The sequence below is a fragment of the Aspergillus clavatus genome, genomic scaffold (assembly GCF_000002715.2).
Source record: "Aspergillus clavatus NRRL 1 1099423829791 genomic scaffold, whole genome shotgun sequence".
Lineage (NCBI taxonomy): Eukaryota > Fungi > Ascomycota > Eurotiomycetes > Eurotiales > Aspergillaceae > Aspergillus > Aspergillus clavatus.
The window spans coordinates 312,870-324,753 of record NW_001517108.1 but is presented as its reverse complement, the minus strand read 5'-3'; the positions used below and the strand labels follow the sequence as shown (position 1 = coordinate 324,753).

Below are 11,884 nucleotides of genomic sequence, written 5' to 3'. Positions count from 1 at the left end.
ACGAAAAATGATATAGTCCAATATCATAGGTAGATGACATTTCAAGGCCGGTATCTTTGGGAGCTATGTCAGGCACCATCTGCTGAGCAAGTCCCGAGCTGTTGACGGATCACAAAGAATGGTCTCCTTTCTCATCCTGCCCTCTTATCCTTGACTTTCCCCCAGCTCCCTATTATATCTATTGTGTTGGTGCAAGGTGCTGATGTTGGGGAGTAGAGCTTACCAGACAATTCGACTTTCAAGAAACCGGAGCTGCATGGAGCTATGGGGCTATATGCATGTCTCAGAGTCCAATGTCATGATATGGTGCTTTGTCTGTCACGTATAGTTTGCTGATTCCTGGACCCCTCGCCTTGCAACCTACTTTGGTCGGTAGGCCCCTGCTCAGCCGCAACGAACGTTCCAGGAATGGTTCGGGCAAGTTTTAATTCTTGGATTACAAAAGGACGTCTGTGTCCTGCTGCGGCGACACCTCTCAGGTTGATTATTTTATCCATCTGGAATCACCTCTCACAAATTAACTATCAGTGACTCTTTCCTCGCTGAGCTCATCCACCTCCTATCGAATACACGATCAAAATGTCGGGCAGTATGCCATTCAATCCTGATGAACTCCCAAACCTCTCCGGGAAGGTCATTCTGGTAACCGGCGGTTAGTTCTACTCATATTGGTATTTCTTCATGCGCGAATAATTCCCTGACGTGTGACTAGGGACGGCCGGCCTTGGTGCCGCCACGGTTCTTCATCTGGCGAAACACTCACCGGCGCATATCTACATCAGCGGACGGAGCGCGAAGAACGCCGAGGACGTCATCAACCAAGTGCGCGATTCGGGCTCGCAGTCGCGCCTGTCGTTCCTCTCGTGCGATCTGGCATCCCTCGCCTCCGTAAAGAAGGCGGCCGAAACGGTGCTCAGGCAGGAATCACGGCTGGACATCCTGATGTGCAACGCAGGCATCATGGCCCAGCCACCTGGGTCATGCGCTGCTGATCCAGAGTTGCCTGCCTCTGCTGCTGCAGACGGCGGCGGAGCAACCCGGAGCCAACCCGCGTATCATCATTCTCAGCTCTTTGGGGTTTCGGTTGCACCCTTGCGACGGCATCATCTTCTCCGATCTGAAGACCGAGCAGAATTTCCGCGCCTTCGGTGGGTGGAAACGCTATGGCCAGAGCAAACTTGCCAATCTACTGTATGCGCGCGAGCTGGCCCGCCGATATCCTGCCATCACCAGCGTCTCCGTTCATCCCGGCGTGGTCAGTACGGGGCTTGTTGAGAATCAAGGCTGGGCAAACCGCGCCTTGATCAACGTTACCAACATTGGCAAGATACTCAAGCCCTCAGAGGGTGCTTATAGCCAACTCTGGGCGGCAACTACCGCCAAAGAAAGCCTGGAAAATGGCCAGTTCTACGAGCCGGTGGGGGTTCTATCGTCAAAGCTCGACAAGATCGCTCGCGATGATGCGTTGGCGAGGAGGCTGTGGGAATGGACGGACGAGGCTCTGGCAGACTACATGAACTAGGTCGCTTTGTTCTCCAGGGTCGGTTGGATGCGATATCTTGTAAACGAGGTACGTGTCTACGTGGAAGCCTTGCTGCGTGGGGACTCGGCTCAACTCCATGCCGTTAGGGTCGGTTGTTCGGGCGAACACAGCTTCCGTAGGCTAGTATGTAGCCCATATGAGACCTCACTGCTGCTTGATCCTGGATCTTCTGTGTCCTCCCAACGGACCGGGTGCGAGCTGAATGAATACATTTGAAGCTAACCCCATACACGATGCTGAATGTTTCTGTTCATTGTATGAGAGAGAGAGATAAACCAGGACCAATTGATATGACGGGAACCTGCTGGTTACGAACTTGTGGATGCCTGCGCAAATCAAGACGAGGCGTCAACTAGGCCCAAATGTTATTCAAGATTCTATTTAGTACCTATGGGCCGGCCTATAGACTTAGATTTACCTCATAAACAAAGCTTCACGAATCATGACATAGGTCATAAATGGTATACTATCACCATTGGGTGTATCTATGAGTGTCACCTAACAAGAATGGAACCCTCAGTTTGGACGATCAGCGTTCTAGAGTCCTAGGTAAATAGTCCTTTGCCCCTGGAGTAGACGCTAACCTCTCTTTCAGTTCCTTGCAGGCTCCCACGCTGACGCCAACACCATATCTCTCCAGTTTACTCTGTAGTTTCCATGCCAATTTCTACTCCAGCCTCTCGTCCCGCCCCCAAGAGCTAGTTTGTTGCTCGCTAGTGCTCACCTTAAGTCATCTGCTTGGCTACGGGTGCTCAAAATGATTCTTTTGTCTTGTCATCACATCCAGTGGGATACACCAACCCGCTGGCCGAGTTTACTGTGTTTATCTGCGCTTGGAATCACTAAAGGTATGTTCCAGACGCTCTAGTGTGTCAAAGACAGTCAAGAGGAGAGGGGAGCTCTTGAAGCTTGCAATGGATGGGGGTGGGGGGTGTTCAGGCTGTGGTGCATTAGTCGTCCCCCGCATCTGGCCAGCGACAAAATGTAGTGGAGAAGAAAGGGGAGTGTGTTCGTCATGGGATCCCCTTCTCGCAGTCTTACTTGGGCCATGGAACCTCTCAGTTGAAAGATTCCACTGCAGTGAACATGTTCAGACTGGCCACGAGGAGAGAATTCCTGGGGAAGGGTCGCCGCCGCCGCCCGTGACACGGAATGCCTCAGGAGAAGTTGATACGACCAGTCCCAAGCTGGAGAGAAGTAGGAATATTCAAAATGCTCGGCTTCGTATGCTGATAGCGACAGCCAGCGAGTCGGAGATCATCATATCTCACTCGATAGCCTCGAAGCGGCCCGTTGCACGCAGAGCTCTACAATTCCAGGTCTAATCCCCCCCGAAATCAGAGGTTGACTGGTCAAGCTTCAGAGCTCGTGAGAATACCTGGTAGTGTATTCAGCTCTTGGTTGTTACTATAGCACTAACCGTGATTAAACTTGCAGAAATACATATATCATTGTCAATGCATACTTGGACTTAGTTAAATTTACCTTACAATAGCAGCGACTGATGCTGCTGGTATCTATCGAAGTGGAGATCTTAGGAGTTAGGGCAGTCTGGCTGGTCGGCTGGTGTGCGTGCTCTATCCGTCTTCAGTGCGTGGCCGTGAGCAGTCAAATACTCCATAGATGATTAAAGCAGCGGTCCGTGTGTCAGACAACCAACTTGAAGGTACTGAGTAGTGACTACTGACGGATAGAGGAGACTAGGTACTACTACTAACTACTAGAGGAAAACCATCTCCTTTATAATGAATAATGAATGTCAGGTCACCACCACCTGTCCCCATAGATCCATCTTACTCAGAATCATCTCATGATAATTAATCAATTAATAAGGATATTGTAGAGAAGGTGAATTGGTGTCCACTGTCCAGGTATTTAAGGAGATCATCCCACCGGTGAAACTCCTCTGTCGCAACTTGCAACCGGATAAATCCAGTCAGTACTATAGAATAAGTCTGAATCTACTGCCCCACGTCTGCCCCTCCTAAACGGACCTCAACCGCCCGATTGACGACATTCATAATCAGTGGTTGCTCCCAGAAGCTGTGCCAGGAGTCTCTCCCGTCTTTCCCGCTTCTTCTCATCCCTCTCATCCTCTCATCCTCTCATCCTCTCATTTCTTCTCTTGCTGCCAGAGTCTGCTAAATTCATCAAGTTCTCTCTTCCAAACAAAGGAAATCCATAAATAAAAAAAAAAAAAAAAGGTATGCAATAGCTCTCTTAGCTGGCACTCCCGCGATCTTCCTTCTCTCCTATTCCGTGCCCCGCACTGACGCAAGAGCTTTTTCCTGTGATAGCCCAAGTGTACTTCCTACCCATCCATCACAATGCCTGGTTTTTCGCAGGCCACAGAGCTCAGTGCCTGGAAGGAGCTCCAGGAGCACCATAACTCCCTCGGACGCAACATTGTCCTCAAGGAATATTTCGAGAAGGACCCCCAGCGCTTCGAGAAGTTCAGCCGCAGCTTCGCCAACACGGTTGACAACTCCGAGATCCTCTTCGACTTCTCCAAGAACTTCATCACCGAAGAGACCCTCTCTCTGCTCGTGAAGCTCGCCAAGGAAGCTGGCGTGGAGGAGCTCCGCGATGCCATGTTCAAGGGCGAGCCCATCAACTTCACCGAGGACCGTGCCGTCTACCACGTTGCTCTGCGCAATGTCAGCAACCAGCCCATGCAGGTCAATGGCCAGAGCGTTGTCGAGGAAGTCAACTCCGTGCTCGAGCACATGAAGGAGTTCTCCGAGCAGGTCCGCAGCGGTGAATGGAAGGGTTACACTGGCAAGAAGATCAACACCATCATCAACGTCGGTATCGGCGGCTCTGATCTGTAAGTTTTCTATGTCTTCCTTCCTCCGCGGTGGATGTCATTAACATGAGGCTAGCGGTCCTGTCATGGTCACGGAAGCCCTCAAGCCCTATGGCGCCGATGACCTGACCCTCCACTTCGTCTCCAACATCGACGGAACTCACATCGCGGAAGCCCTCAAGCACTCCGACCCCGAAACCACCCTCTTCCTGATCGCTTCCAAGACATTCACCACCGCAGAGACCACCACCAACGCCAACACGGCCAAGAAGTGGTTCCTCGAGACTGCCAAGGATGATGCCCACATCGCGAAGCACTTCGTGGCCCTCTCCACCAACGAGGAGGAGGTGACCAAGTTCGGCATTGACAAGAAGAACATGTTCGGCTTCGAGTCCTGGGTGGGTGGCCGTTACTCCGTATGGAGCGCCATCGGTCTGTCCGTCGCCATCTACATCGGATTCGACAACTTCCGTGACTTCCTGGCTGGTGCCCACGCCATGGATAAGCACTTCCAGGAAACCCCTCTGGAGCAGAACATCCCCGTTCTGGGTGGTCTGCTGAGTGTCTGGTACAGCGACTTCTTCGGCGCCCAGACTCACCTTGTGGCCCCCTTCGATCAGTACCTGCACCGCTTCCCGGCCTACCTGCAGCAGCTCTCCATGGAGAGCAACGGCAAGGCCATTACCCGCACGGGTGAATACGTCAAGTACACCACCGGCCCCATCCTGTTCGGTGAGCCCGCCACCAACGCCCAGCACAGCTTCTTCCAGCTGCTCCACCAGGGCACCAAGCTCATCCCCTCGGACTTCATCATGGCTGCGGAGTCGCACAACCCCGTCGAGAACGGCAAGCACCAGCGCATGCTGGCTTCCAACTTCCTTGCTCAGTCCGAGGCCTTGATGGTCGGCAAGACCCCCGAGCAGGTCAAGACCGAAGGCGCCCCTGACAACCTGGTGCCCCACAAGACGTTCCTGGGTAACCGCCCGACCACCTCCATCCTCGCCCAGAAGATCACCCCTTCCACGCTTGGAGCCCTGATCGCTTACTACGAGCACCTCACCTTCACCGAGGGCGCTGTCTGGAACATCAACTCCTTCGACCAGTGGGGTGTTGAGCTGGGCAAGGTTCTTGCCAAGAAGATCCAGAAGGAGCTGGAGACACCCGGAGCTGGTGATGATCACGACGCTTCCACCAGCGGTCTGCTCCTGGCCTTCAAGAAGAAGGCCAATCTGGCTTAGAGTTATCTTGCCAATACTCTTTGGATGAACTGGGCAAAACTAAAAAACAATAAAACCGACATGTAATTCTTGACGAGGCATGAGTTATCACACATTTTTTTTTACTTTTTCTTTAACAAGCACACAGCTCAAATGGAAGACCATTGATTAATGGAGTGTTCGAATCACGTAGGGCACTAGTCCCCTTGCTTGACTGGCTGGTTGGCATGCGTAGTGTAGGGAAGAAAGCGCCCGTCAAATGTACCGGAGCATGAAGCCACGGATTTATTCGTAGGAAACTGTCCAAAGTATCATCGATTATCAAGGTCAATCAATGTGCACTTCGCGTCATCCAGACCCGAAAAAGACTAGTTATTGTCTTTGTTGTTGATCCTGCCGCGGCGAACAGTAAGTAGTACAGTCGTAGTGTCTATCTCTATCTAGTGCCCATCTGCCAAAACTCCGACCATCAATCACTCTTCCACCAGGAAATCCCCCCACTCTGGTGTCTCTGGCGTTGCAGCAACTCGTATAACATGTCCTCCTCCCAGAGGCGATCCCGCTCTATACTCGACTGGACTCGTGATTATGCATTGATTGCCATCCTCGTGCCGCAGGTTGCGGCAGCGGGGAAGAGTGATGTTGCCACTGTGAAGGCTGGGTATAGCTATGGACAGCCCATGCCGGTGACTTGTTTGAATCGGACAATGTGAGTTTTTTGACTTCATCCTAGGTGGAAAGAAACCCCTTAAAAACATCGTCAATGATTATGCTGACAGTCGAATGTAGTGATTCTGGAGAACATGTATGCGCATTCCCCCCTTTCTGCTCTACCGGCCTGGCTCTCAGAGTTCGGAACAACAACAACATACCTTCAAACCGCTCCAGGAGACTGGGTCATGTCCTAGTGCTAATTCAATCGGCTCCTCGTACGGATACAGATCACAGACAATCTCGGCAAACTGCAATTCATCCCCTTCCCCACCTGCAACGAGACCTTCCTCCCGCTCGCCCTCCGCTACGGCGTCACCGAGACCCTCAACTGCACCATCAACGCGCTCCCCGACGAGCTCTACCACCTCTTCGAATACTACGTCCACTCGGACGTCCCGCTAGCCTGCCGTGTCCCGACCGCGCCGCTCTCGCTCTCGCCATCTACACTACCACCCTCCCCGGACAAGGATAACGCTGGAGCCACCGACCTCGACGATGGAGGCCCGGCCTATACGCCCATCACCTTCGCGCTGCAGGGTACCCTCCAGCGCAGCCACCTCCACATCTGGACGGACATGAACGTGCTCGTCCACAACATCGCCTCGACTTCCGCCGCATCGAAGAAAAGCAAAAACAAGTCGAAGGCCAAAAAGGCGCGCCCCGGCTACGTCGTGGCGGGAACCGCATACTCAATCCCCGAGTTCGACGGGCCTTTAAACACAGAGGACAAACAGTCCGATGCGGATGCGGATGCGGATGCCCAAGCGGCTGTTGCGGTCGCTGAGGCGGCGCGCGACCCCTGGACTGCGGGTCACGGCACGAAGGTCGTGCGCGGCGAGCCGCTCACCTTCACGTTGCACGTGAGCTGGGTGGAGGGCGGGAAAGGCATCTGGTGGCCTACTGACGAGCCTGCGGCGGGGGAGCAGGCCGGAACGACGTCTTTCGTCTCGCGGATCTTCTTCTTTGCGATGGCGGCGGCGCTTGGTGCGGCGGGTGCGCTGTACTGGGAGCGGAATGCGGCGCGGCGTCGGGCGGGCTGGCGTGGGGATGGGATTCTTGGGGGCTCTGCTTCGCGCGGAAAGGGCTCGGTTGAAATTGGTTATGGCAATGGAGGGAAGATCAATGGGTATGGAGGCTATTCGGCGGCGGGCAACGGTGCCATGGCGGCTGGGGGCGGCGGTGGCAGCGGTGGATATGGCTACACAGGTGTTGGAAAGAGGGACTGATGGTGTTGTATGTATACGGCCATATGTGAGAGACGACTGTACTATGTATGCATTTGATGTTGGATTTTGAATGATGATGATATACGAACTCGCTGCACATGAAATCTACCAGACCATTGTTTTCTAAACAACGAAAAAAAAAAAAAAAAACAGACAGACACCAAGTAATAGAACAAATTGAACATAGCTATTTATACATGGCCGAATCGTCGGACAACACTTCGAGTCCACCGAATATAGCTCCCTTCACCCTGCCCCCGGCGCCCCCCCTTCTCAAGAAAAGAAGAGAGACAAAACCATATTTTCTTTGTACACCACCCCGAACATAACATCCCCAACACCCCAACTCACCAACCCTGCGCCCTCATGCGCTGAATCTTCGCCACCGTCTTATTAAACGAAAACTTGAACAGCTTCCTCCACCGCTCCATGCGCAGATTCTTCCGCATCTGGCCCCTCCGCACATGGAACTTCTGCCCATGCCACTGCGCCCGCACCTTGTTCGTCGCAATGTTCGCCTGCAGCACGCGCAGCGCCGCAGTCAGATCCGTGCCCCGCTCCGGCTCAACATGCACCTGCCGGCCCAGCGTGGGGCCCAGCTTCAGCTCCACGCGCCGCGCCGCCGGCTGCCGGTAGTTCTCCGTCTCGGCGGACAGGCTGACCGCGCGCGAGAGCGAGAGAGGGTCGGCGAAGGGGGCGGAGTGGGCTGCGGTGGTGGGGCCTTGGCTGCCTTCGTGGGCTGGTGTGTTGCTGTTGCTGTTGCTGTTGCTGTTGCTGTTGTTGAGGTTGAGTTGGTCAAGGATCCGGTCGAAGTCTGTTGAGCCGGCGGAGGGAGGAGAAGGGGGTTGGTCTGTGTTGCTCGAGGGAGCTTGGGAGAGGCGGCGGGCCGTGGAGAAGGGTCGTAGGACATTCTGGCTGCGGAGGAGGGTAGGCTGCGTGCTGGGCAGGGAGGATGTCGGCCTCAGACGGAGGCATCGGGCCAGGGATCGCGCCTCCATTGTCTTGGATATGAGGCGGGTTTGGCGAGATCGCAGCGCTAATGAACAAAAATTGGGGGATCAAAGCTCAAGGGCTCTCCAGGATCGAGGGATGGGGTTCGGTTGGGTTGGGTTGGGTGGAAAACGAGAGACGCTGGCGTCGACTGGACTGGACTGGACTGGACACTGGCTGGGAAATCTGAATCTCGCCGACTTTCTTTCCTCCGGACGGAAATCTGCACGCACGTGACTTGCTCGCTGTTATAGATCGATGCTCCACGGCCGAAAACAGATCCATGCGCCCACCCAACATCGAAAGACACAAATACAAACTAGATAGATTTGGTTAGATTTTAGAGGCTCGCTCAGGTTACTATTCTATCCAGAAAACTCGCACCGCAGCATCGCAGCTGGCCCCCCCCAGCCAAAGCATGTCGTCAATCACGATAGCAACTCTTCCCCGCATGACTCGGGATGTCCTCTCTGAACTTCTCCTTCTCACCAGCTCCCCGAGCAAGCTTGCCGTCATCGACTTGCGGGATTCCGGTACGCTGAGCTGAGTCCCCTCTCTCCTCCCCATCTCATTTCTTCCCCTGGCTAAGAGCATCCCCCAGACCACATCGGCGGACACATCCACTCCTCAACCTGGGTGCCAAGCTCCACACTGGACTATCGCATGCCCGAGCTCGTCCGAACACTCAAGGACAAAGAGAAAGTCGTGTTCCACTGCGCTCTGAGCCAGCAGCGTGGGCCGTCTGCGGCTCTGCGCTACGCGCGAGAGCGAGAGGCAGCGCTCGGGCCCGAGGAGAGTAAGAAGCAGCAGGTGTATGTCCTCGAGGGCGGGTTCGTCCAGTGGCAGGAGAAATATGGGAATGATGCGCGTCTGACGGAGGCGTATGTCGAGGATATTTGGAGAGAGTATTGATCGTGCTCGTGCTTGTGCTCGGCGGGGATGCTGCGTCGGTTATTGGTTGCGTTGAGCGTTCGTCGTTGTCGGACTTTGAGCAGTGTCCGTCTTTGCAGCTTCTGAGGGGGTGCGCAGGTATATGGGCTCTGTCAGGAGTTTCTCAGCCTGGTGCTGGAACGGTTCTTCAAACATGCGGCTCCTAGGGAGGAAACATACGGCACATGGTGGCGCTGCTGACGAGATACCGTCCAGTGTGGTATATATGGATCTATCGTACAATTTGTCTATATGATCATACATTCCTCGGACGAGACCCAAGGAGGAACCCTGCAATCCTACATCTGCACAGTTCCACCAAACCCGACTGGTCTCCTCTGGCCACCGTTCTCTGGAATGATGGCCATGAACTTGTAGATCTTACCCATGCCGCCGCCTCCCCTCTCAACCAGCCTCTTCCAGCCGCTCTCCAGAGTCTTGCGCTTCTCCTCATCCTTGATTCCCTTGAGCAGCTGCTGCATACGCTCGGCAATGCCCATGACTTGCAAGAAATCTCCCTGCTCCACCGGTCCGTGGACCTCCACGCCCTCGCTGGCGTCAATGGCCGCTTCTGCCAGTGCAATGAAATCCACATCGGCGCTCACGTCGACCTGACCGGGCGATGAAAGCGCTGGCACGTTTCGGTGATTCTGGATCCCGCGGAGCGAATTGACAGGAATCGTCGACATCGTTCCATAATCCATGATCAGCGCCGCGCCAGATGGGACCCGCTTAGGCTGTACCGGGCCAGCATCCTGGCGGTTGACAGTCCGCGGCGGCTGCGACGAACCTCCAATGCGACGGGCAAAGTCCGATGCATAGACGCGGCTTTCCGGGCTGATCTCGATAGTCGACCCGGGCTGGGACTTGAGCTTTCGATAACGCTCCGATATCTCTGGGATCACCAAGGAGGATGGTGTTGATGCTTTGGCTAGTGTCAATTTGAACTCCGGCTCGCCTTCTTTGTTCTCCTCCACCGCTTCCGGGTTCAGTGTCACCATGATTTCACGCCACTGAGGAGTGTTGGCGGGTTTCATCGGCTGGTGTAGCTTTGCGGGGCCGGTGGGAGTCATGATCTCGCTCTGCTCGGTCTGGGATTCGGGTGCTGGGGGAACAGACTCGAAAGCGTGTATAGGTAATGCGTCGAAAAACTCGTGAGCGAAGATAAACGGCGTCGTTCCCTCTTCTAGGTACAACAGTTAGTAACCGGTCGCCCAAAGTCAAATGACCGCTCGGATACCAATCTTCCTTACCATGAGGTAGAAGTCGAATATCTTCCACCCAGATCACTGGGACATTGAAGTACTTGCTCGTGCTCCGGTGACCAATGTCCGTCTCCTCCATTGGTGCATCCCCGCAAAGGCGCTGTTTCTGAACCTCCCTCAACGTCGGGCTCGCTTCCACAAGGTATATGGCCTCAATGCTCGAAGAGAAGCTCTTGAAATTCTGAAACGTCTAGCTCAATAACCCCGTCAGTAAAAAAAAGAAAGAAAGACGCTCTAATCTCCAGCTCCCCGGATTGAAAAAGGGGAAGACTCACCCGCAGCATATCGTCCATCAACGTCCCCTTCCCCGGCCCAACTTCAATTAGCTGTACCCCGCTACGTTTGCGCCCCTGCGCCATCCATTCGGTAATCGTCCATACCGCCACCAGCTCCCCAAACACTTGTGAAATCTCAGGGGACGTCACGAAGTCGCCCTTCTTCCCGAAAACCTCGCCGCCGCCTTCTGGTCGAGTCGTGTAGTAGCCGCCTTCCGGAGAGGTGAGAACTTGGCGCATAAACGCCGAAATGGGGATCGGGCCTGTGATCTTGGAACAGAAAGGGTGTTAGTTAGACTGCGGCTGCGAAGATCGGGCACGGGAGGGACACACCTTGATCGCGTTTGCTAGTGTCTTTGCCAGTGGCGTCGACCACTGTCGCTGGTCAAATGTGGAGGAGCATCTGTGCGATCCTAAACGAAGATTCCTGGGCTGACATGCTCGGACATGTCTTGTCCAGGCACGCCGCGCATTGTTCATCTTTGAAGCTCCGATGCTCTTTGCAAACGGATGTCGTGGACAAATGGGTCGACTTGCGATGGGAGCCGGTTATTGATTTTTGCGGATACGCTCAACTGAGCAATGCATGCTCGAGGATGTTTCCGGTATGTAATTGATATCTGGGACCTGTCTGTACCCTCAGATACTGTGATGCGCTGGTCGTCATTGTCTCCAACTTCTCCACAGCACGAAAGTTTGGGATCACGTGACGTTATCTTATCGAAACTACGACGATTAAATTACAGCTCATAACCTATCAGAAAAGTCACTGACACAAATATACTTCCCAAAGTTCCTGGCCGAAAATTCCCTAGTATCACAGTTGTAGATGTCGACAGAGAGTAAGTCAAAATTGTCGTCAGGACCAGAAGAAACACAATTCAAGGGAGTCTCCAAAAATTCGAGGGATAAGTCAGC

The 11,884-nt window shown here is 54.1% G+C and overlaps 6 protein-coding genes across 6 annotated transcripts, besides 5 other annotated features; 4 read left to right on the top strand and 2 right to left on the bottom strand.

Annotated features, from left to right (window-relative positions):
• Positions 1 to 579: 579 nt before the first annotated feature.
• ACLA_068860 (oxidoreductase, short-chain dehydrogenase/reductase family) lies at positions 580 to 1,522 on the top strand (the record flags this gene model as incomplete). The annotated part of the gene is made up of 3 exons (XM_001275283.1): positions 580 to 652; positions 713 to 909; positions 956 to 1,522. The coding sequence occupies 3 exons, from the start codon at positions 580 to 582 to the stop codon at positions 1,520 to 1,522; spliced, it is 837 nt and encodes a 278-aa protein (XP_001275284.1).
• A 2,100-nt stretch (positions 1,523 to 3,622) lies between these two features.
• Positions 3,623 to 3,660: a microsatellite.
• A 210-nt stretch (positions 3,661 to 3,870) lies between these two features.
• On the top strand, positions 3,871 to 5,587 carry ACLA_068850 (glucose-6-phosphate isomerase; the record flags this gene model as incomplete). Its single annotated transcript, XM_001275282.1, has 2 exons — positions 3,871 to 4,370; positions 4,426 to 5,587. The coding sequence occupies 2 exons, from the start codon at positions 3,871 to 3,873 to the stop codon at positions 5,585 to 5,587; spliced, it is 1,662 nt and encodes a 553-aa protein (XP_001275283.1).
• Positions 5,588 to 6,102: 515 nt separating this feature from the next.
• On the top strand, positions 6,103 to 7,506 carry ACLA_068840 (uncharacterized protein; the record flags this gene model as incomplete). The annotated part of the gene is made up of 3 exons (XM_001275281.1): positions 6,103 to 6,275; positions 6,356 to 6,371; positions 6,508 to 7,506. The coding sequence occupies 3 exons, from the start codon at positions 6,103 to 6,105 to the stop codon at positions 7,504 to 7,506; spliced, it is 1,188 nt and encodes a 395-aa protein (XP_001275282.1).
• A 347-nt stretch (positions 7,507 to 7,853) lies between these two features.
• On the bottom strand, positions 7,854 to 8,504 carry ACLA_068830 (mitochondrial 37S ribosomal protein bS21m; the record flags this gene model as incomplete). The annotated part of the gene is made up of 1 exon (XM_001275280.1): positions 7,854 to 8,504. One exon carries the CDS (start codon positions 8,502 to 8,504, stop codon positions 7,854 to 7,856), a length of 651 nt encoding a protein of 216 aa, XP_001275281.1.
• Positions 8,252 to 8,295: a microsatellite.
• Positions 8,253 to 8,286: a microsatellite.
• Positions 8,505 to 8,598: 94 nt separating the features above from the next.
• Positions 8,599 to 8,622: a microsatellite.
• A 23-nt stretch (positions 8,623 to 8,645) lies between these two features.
• Positions 8,646 to 8,668: a microsatellite.
• A 279-nt stretch (positions 8,669 to 8,947) lies between these two features.
• Positions 8,948 to 9,408, top strand: ACLA_068820 (phosphatase YCH1; the record flags this gene model as incomplete). Its single annotated transcript, XM_001275279.1, has 2 exons — positions 8,948 to 9,029; positions 9,098 to 9,408. The coding sequence occupies 2 exons, from the start codon at positions 8,948 to 8,950 to the stop codon at positions 9,406 to 9,408; spliced, it is 393 nt and encodes a 130-aa protein (XP_001275280.1).
• Positions 9,409 to 9,725: 317 nt separating this feature from the next.
• ACLA_068810 (class I SAM-dependent methyltransferase) lies at positions 9,726 to 11,446 on the bottom strand (the record flags this gene model as incomplete). Its single annotated transcript, XM_001275278.1, has 4 exons — positions 9,726 to 10,612; positions 10,680 to 10,881; positions 10,967 to 11,236; positions 11,300 to 11,446. 4 exons carry the CDS (start codon positions 11,444 to 11,446, stop codon positions 9,726 to 9,728), a joined length of 1,506 nt encoding a protein of 501 aa, XP_001275279.1.
• Between the last annotated feature and the right edge of the window lie 438 nt (positions 11,447 to 11,884).